The sequence below is a fragment of the Lissotriton vulgaris genome, chromosome 4_1 (assembly GCF_964263255.1).
Source record: "Lissotriton vulgaris chromosome 4_1, aLisVul1.2, whole genome shotgun sequence".
Taxonomy (NCBI): Eukaryota; Metazoa; Chordata; class Amphibia; order Caudata; family Salamandridae; genus Lissotriton; species Lissotriton vulgaris.
This window is the reverse complement of record NC_141691.1, coordinates 1,136,059,717-1,136,067,296: the sequence shown is the minus strand read 5'-3', so window position 1 is coordinate 1,136,067,296 and position 7,580 is coordinate 1,136,059,717. Positions and strand designations below refer to the sequence as shown.

The 7,580-nt window shown below is 46.5% G+C and overlaps 1 protein-coding gene across 1 annotated transcript in view; it reads right to left on the bottom strand.

Annotated features, from left to right (window-relative positions):
- Positions 1-220: 220 nt before the first annotated feature.
- The window catches only part of RETREG1 (reticulophagy regulator 1), an 823,885-nt gene continuing 816,525 nt past the window's right edge, over positions 221-7,580 (bottom strand). The window contains exon 9 of the mRNA XM_086965384.1: positions 221-2,402. Within this exon, the coding sequence (XP_086821510.1) occupies positions 1,912-2,402 (491 nt within the window). The 3' untranslated portion in view covers positions 221-1,911. The remainder of the gene's footprint in view (positions 2,403-7,580) is intronic.

The window sequence follows — 7,580 nt, the reverse complement described above, 5'->3', positions numbered from 1 at the left end:
CACAGATAACTAGATTATTGGTCTAATTTTAAACACTGTGCATTGTTTGGTTCTTTTTTAGTACTTTTGAATGTATCCCTTATGTGATTTTATGGCATATTTTGGCCCAAAAAGAATTCTTTGACTTGACTCTTGCCAACAGTCTACCAAAAGGCAACTTTATTTATAAGCATGTGGTTCGAAATTTTTAAAAACATAAATTCATGGTTTACATCCTGGGTGGGCTCCCAACATTGGACTTTATTCCAACATGGATTAAGCACATTTTGTAATTTCGCTGTAGAAACCATTATCGATATTGGTACATATGTCCAGCATTATTGAATGAATGGTTGTCTCAGCAGACTTCTCATCTAGAAGTCTGCTGAGACAACCATTAAACCAACTGGACAGTCGGACCAGTGTGATTGAATGTCTAAAAGGTGATAATAACATTTTTAGTTTACATGTAACCAATTTAAGTGTCAATTATAAAATAACTTTCAAGGTTGCTAAGACAATTTAAACAAAGTTATCTTATAGTTAAACCTGAGTCTTAAACTTTTATTTTTTTAAGTAACTGGAAATAGACTTGCAGCATGATGATATTAAATTATAAAGCAATGATCTTTTTTAACTTGTAATGGTTTTTATTAACCACACATGAATTAAATACAATTTAAAGTGTATGTGCCTGTGTATGATATATCAGCCTGTAAGCCCGCTTGTCTCCTTTACTGTGATGCCACAATAACCCACAACAATTTTCAGGAGTCATCTCCACCTGAGGACCATCACTACAGCAGAAAACACATTTTTCACCTATTAATCCAAGTGGTAAACACACTGATCAGTTTATCCTCTCTCACTCTCACACTAATTGGCCTGTATAATTCAACAGAAATCGATATTTTACTCACTATTTCACAATCTTATGAATATTTTTTCATGGAGTATGTTTCTGGTGAGCACTTTCAGCCTTTATAGAACTGTCAGAATAAAAGGGAATTGGGTACTGGAAACTTAGCACATTTTTAGCTGGAAACAGAGGGTGGAACTGCTCAAACACCAGAGTCTTGCTAGATTTGAAGTTGAATTTCATAGGAGGGCACCCAAACCACACACCATATGCCACATTGATGAGAGGGTCGAAACATATTTATCCTTATAAAAAGAGGAAGAGCCTTGATCCAATGAAAAGAATGTACACAGCATTAAAAACGTGTTACTGCAATCCTGATCTAGAACTGGGTAACAACAGGAAATCGTCCAATTACTCCAATTTCTAGACAAACTGCTAAATCTGGAGGTGGATCTACTGAAGGTGTTTCCACCACCATAAAAATAATGTAATGGAGAAAGTGTTTGCCTGTGGTTTCTCCTCTAGATTTGCAAAATACTCTAAAAATCTGAACATTTCTTCCACCTAATTGCCTAAACGAGGGTAACTGTGGCAGTAGGTGACACTTTGTGAAACCCTGAGGGGGACTGGGTCAGAGTGTCACTTAGAAAGTATTAGAGTGTCCCATTATCACACATTTTGATTTTAACAGCAAGACAAGACTAATGTCACCTGCTGTCACTTCAGTTTAGCAGGAATTCATACTTTGCCTTTTAACTGTACTCTGAACACGGTTATTCTTTAGAATTGTGCATACTTGGACACCATGAGGAACTGGAGGAAAATGGTTAGTTTAAGGCATCAATCTAAAATTCTCAGACATTTACTGGCAACAAGACAGAAAATACAACCAATTACCATGCTACTATGTCAAGGGAGAAACTAGAAGACGAACAACCTATGAACATCAGCTGATATGTATCCAGTTAGTTCAATCTTGGTCAAAAGGCCTTTTATGACATTTTCATTTTTATTCTGCTGCTAGTGTATGTTTGGCTTAATGGCTGATTTTACAGATGCAGTTTCCTAGGCTACTGGCCTCCTAATAAGTTTGAGAAGAAGCTCAGTTTTGCCTTTTTCCTCTGCTCCTCTGATTGCTGCTTCAGTGATGTCTCCTGTTCCTTCTCAAGTTCCTCCAGCTCGGACTGATCAAGAAGTTCAAAATCATCTGCTTCTTCTGTATCTGAGTATTCACTTTGACTGCTGGCAGGTTGCACACATGCCTCCAGAGCCACCTGCATCTGGTCAGTGGCAGCAGCTGAAACAGCAGATGCAATGACACCCTCAGCAATGCTACTGACTAGACTGAATGCTTGCTCATCGGTCAGTGGGAGCAATAGGCCAGCAGCCAAGTTGCTCTCTCTGCTTGACCTGTCTGGGTGCAGCTCCTTTCTCCTTCTGTGCTGGGATGGAAGGCCAATGCTTGAGTCATCCGTTCCTGAGCCATTGCCCAACTCCAGATTGGGAAATTCAGCAAGATCTCGAATAAAAGCATCTTCCTGATCACTGGTCCTATCTAAATCTGTTAAATAGAACAGAACATTGATAATTAGTACAGCATATAAAATAAGGGTCAGTAAAGTAGAAACATTGAAGTTAACCTACTTCTATGAAAAGCTAAGATAATGAAGCTGCTAGGAAGCTGATGCCTGAGGTTCTACCCACTTGTATGATATAAAGAAGCATATTATTTGGACAACCTGAATGGAGCTGATCATATTAAGGTAATATAACTTAAGATCACAATTATTAGTTTCAGAAATGATGCTCTTTATTCAATGCATAAACACATCTTTTTTAATTATGTTCACAGTTCACTCTTCGTTTTGTTCCTAAATGTAGTTGATTTCCAACATGCGTCTTGAGCACTTTACGTTATCCTTGCCCTTTCGCAAGTCAAATCATTAAAAGCATATTTACTGATGGATTATCTTATTTCAAAGAAAGCCTTCATACTGAATTGTTTTTAAGTTTTATCATATCTGTCTGTCTTCCGAGGTTGATTTTCCACATCTTTACTTCATTCTATAAATACTCAGTCTGAATCTAACACTGTTGGGGCACAAATGTCCCCTGCATGGTGCACATGCGTGTTTCCCTACCCTGTGTACTGGACTGCATCTATTTGGTATCCTGAAATTTCAATTTTCTTTTTTTTTTACATTTATTTTTATTAAACAATACAATCAACAAATTACACACATCAAGTGGCATATTTATGAGTCTACAATGTTCTTCCGTGACATTCCATACAATATAAAACAAATACAATGATGATATTTAGTGGATCAAGGGGACTCGTGCGTTTCCGCTTCTTCCTGACAAGTCGGTGGCTCACAAATATCGCCTCTATAATGATTCCAAGCCTCCCAAACCCTCCCCCATTCCCACCGGCAACCCCTGGCAGAGTAGACCGATCTCTCCCTGAACATACACCAATCCAAATCCTCCTTCCATTCCTCCATCCTGGGGCGGCTGGCTGGCTCCCCACAACTGTGCGATGTTCTGCTTAGCGATCATAAATGCCAACGTCGTCCATTGGTTTTATACGTATTTAGGTCCGTGGACTCCCAGACATTTAGGAGGCATCTACGGGCCTCTTGCTGTAAATCTATCCGCAGGACCGCTCATAGCGTGCGGTGAACCTCCCCCCCTACTGTGTACACTTTGACAGTGCCACAGTATATGCATAAAAGTCCCCAGTTCCCCGCAACCCCTCTTACATTCTCTGCCATCTGAGCGACCCATCCAGACCAAGCAGGGCCGGTGACATACGACCTGTGTAGTATCTTAAGCTGCCCCAGCCTTAGCCTCATTTGAATTGCCACCACCCATGGGGAAGAAACAGCATCCCGCCAGTCCTCATCATCTAGCTCCAGGCTGTTCTCGGTCCAGTGCCGTCTGAATGTAACCAACAGGTCATCCATGATGTTTATCAACTTCTTATATATTAGAGCAGGGGTCTCCAAACCGGTCCTGGAGGGCCGGATCCATGCCAGATTTTTGGGATATCTCCATTGAGATACATGTAGTTATTTTAAAAATCTGGCATGGATCCGGCCCTCCAGGGCCGGTTTGGAGACCCCTGTATTAGAGAGATGGTCCTCTCAGGAAGATGGCCATCTAGCACTCTGTCTTCAAGGGGGGAAGCGTCTGAGAGTGTCGTGCCTCTGGGGATGTGTGTGTGTAGCGCGTGTCGGACCTGAAGGTAGCGGAAGTACTCACTGTCGTTTAGGTGGTACTGCAGCTTAAGAGCATCAAATGTATGTATTGTTCTCCCCCCCCCAAATGTCTTTAATGTGTGTGATACCAATGAGGTCCCACTTATCAAACCCTCTAGACTTCCATAGACTTCCCAACTTCTCCGAAATCCAAAGCGGGGTAGCCAATCTGAACTTCCCTTCCCACTTGAGGTGTCTGTTAGCCGCGTGCCACACATGGCTGGCGTGTGCCGTTGGTCCTGTGAGTAAATATATGCGGGGCCCGGCATACAGCGCCCTGGTATAATCTCCCCTGGGTATCTGCCATCAGTCCATGCCATAACCCGGATCACCTGGGGGCCCGTATATCCCGTGATTGACTGCCGCCAGCTGTGAAGCCCAATAATATTTCCTTAAGTCCCGCAACCCTATACCCCAATCATACCAGGGAAGGGTAAGTTTAGCTAAGGCAATGCGGGGTTTACCATCCCATAGTAGCTGTCTCTGTAGAGCCTCTATTTCCTTAAAGTAGGACGCGGAACCAAATCTAGAGCGTACAAAAACCGGGGCAACACCATCATCTTAAAAAGCACTGCTCTACCTAACAAGGAGATTGGGAGAGCCTTCAAGCGCGCCACGTCACTTTTGAATCTCGACAGAGAGGAGCCCAGGTTGTTATTGTAACGGAGCTTCGCGTCTAACGCAATGTAAATGCCCATGTATTTACACCCGTCAGGAGCAATTTGTATCAGACAATTGTCTGGGATGACCAGCCGGCCGCCCCTCAGAACATGTAGCACAGATTTAGACCAATTTACCGTGAATTCTGAGTACCTCCCGAAAATTGCCAAACACATCCAAGAAGCAGCTCAGGGACCCCCTCGGGTTGGTGAGGAATTGCAGAACATCAACCGCATAAAGTGAGATTTTGTCTTCCCAATGTCCATCTCATTCCACGTATGGAAAGGTCCTGGCGGACCCAAGCTGCCAACAGCTCCAAGGCCAGGGCGAAAAGCAGCTAGGGGAGATAGGGGACAGCCCTGCCTGGTGCCCCTGCTCAGATGGAAGTCAGGGGACCTACGATTGTTCACCACCACCCGGGCCATCGGAGCAGAGTAGAGAAGGCGTACCCAGCCCATAAATTCCAGGCCGAAACCCAGTTTGTCAGGTACTGACTCTATTGAACACCATAGTTGCGTCCAACGAAACAATTGCCGCTGGCTCCTGAATCATCGGGCCCTATCCAGCACCCCATGTAGCCTCCACAGATTTAACGCTGTATTGAAATGTGGCATAAAGCCCGACTGATCCAGATGGATCAGGGCGGGGATGACTTTAGTCAATCTCGTTGCCAGCAGTTTCGCCAGGACCTTCGGTTTCACGTTTAGAAACAAGATGGGCCTATATGACGAGAAGCTTGCCTTGGGCTTGCCATCCTTATGGTTGACCACTATATTAGCCACTCGCTGATCATATGGAAGTTGACCCTCTCCCTTGTTTTCCTCAAACATAGAGCGCAGAAATGGCACGATTCTACTAGACCTTAGTTTATAAAGCTCTATGGGGATACCATTGGCCCCCGTGGCTTTCCCGGAGTGAACTCCTCTGATGACCTGCGCCACCTCGTCATCCGTGAGCGGGGATTCCAGGTAATCTAGATTTTCCTCCGATAAAGTGGGCATTTGGATATCGCTAATCATCTCCCTGTTATCCGCTTCTGTGTATATACCCACAGAAGTATATACACCCCACGATAATAATCTGCAAACGGGGGGAGGAGCCAAGCTCGACATCGTGATGGCCGCACGGTAGCTCGGCTCCGCCGGCCTCCCTGCCCAAACTCATCTATCCTGCCGCCCATCCTGCCCAAAAACGATAACATTTTATAGATGAAGGACTGCTGATACTTACCACCCGTCGTGGTGGCTCCGGCGTTCAGTGGGTCCGCAGCGGCGTCCTCCCAGTGGGTGGAGACCGGGGCCTTGCCTTCAGCGAGTAGCCGGCGAGACGGTGTCGGTGGCGGCCTCGGGTGGAGGATGGAGGCCGGCCGGAACAGGCCGTTGTGCGAGAAAGCCGGAGGCAACTGAACGCGCCTGGGACTACCGTCCGGTGATCCAGAGGTGAGGTACGGCAAGTTGTGTGTGGGGGACGCCGTGTTGGTGGCTCCCCCCCCTTGTTGCCTTGCCTGGCCATTCCGTACTTCATCGCTCGGTGGCAGAGAGTGGCTCCAGCGGAGCGGTGGCGCCGGCGGGTCCCCCTCTTTTGGTGGCCCTCATTTCTGCATCGAGGTTGCTGTTTGTATGCTTGAGGGGGATCCCGCAGGGGCCCTGCTTGTGAGCCCGCCCCAGGAGTTGGTTCCGAAAAGACGGCGCTGTACTCGCAAAATGGCGGCTGATGCCGTATGCTGTGGAACGCCCCGGGATGTCGATGCTGTACCTCTGTACTGTGCTGGGGCCTGCACTGGGGAGCGTGAACCCATGATTGGCGACGTCCTACGAGCGCTGAAGATTTGGCAAGTGACCTTGGCCCGGGATTCTTGTGTGCAAGACAATGTGGTGACCGCCATTGCTCCCGGGCCGTCCCTCAGAGATGCGGATGGGCCCGAGGTGGTTGCTGTTTGTTTCCCGCATTTTGGTGGGGGTTGCGATGTCTTGGTTCGCATGCGGGAAGATTTGCTGGTGATCATTGACACTGATGTACATGGCTGCCGTAAACAGCTTTTGCATTGCCGTCGGCGGAGGAGATCCCATGGGTTGCTTCCATTGGCCGTTCAGCGGCTGCTCCGCTGCCTTTTCTCTCCGCTTTGTTTTATGCCCGCTACTTCAACATACATCGTGGCGATAGCTAAGAAAGACTGGGGTGAGCCTGGTTCTTAATCGGGAGGACTGCTGTTCGGTGCACGGAGTTATGGACTGCTCCAAATTGAGATAATTTGTCGAATCCTTAATATGTATGGCTACTTGAAAACATGCCAGTTTCGTTTTGGGCTGCACTAATTGTTTGTATGGGCGGGGGTGGGGGCCGTGTGCCTTGTTACATGGTATCCTCCCCCCTTGGCTTTCCTTTTTCCCTTTTTATCTGTTTTCTTTCCCTTTCCCTATATTATCTCATTCTATATTTCGGGTTCATGTTTAGGGCGACAGGCACGCTGCTGGGAGGGGTAGGCCATAGCCTTCTGCAGGGGTGCAGGGTGGGGCGGGTGGATTGGGGTCTATTAGATAGTTATTTGTTTCTATGGCTATTTTGTGTCCTTTTCTTGGGTCTCCATGACTGTGCGTGATTCCCGCGGGGTGAGTGCCTGGGGGGGAGGATTGGGTATTCCTATATAATATGGTACTTTCAGGTTCTGCTTATCCTGACTTAGCCGCCCGCCCCTAAGAATGTTTGCTGTCTGGATTGTTGATCGCCATTATCGCCGTGGGGCGGGTACAGTAACGTGGAATCCCCTTTTCCTTTTTTCTAGTATTTTCGTTTTCTTTTACTCTCCGGGTTGGGCTGTA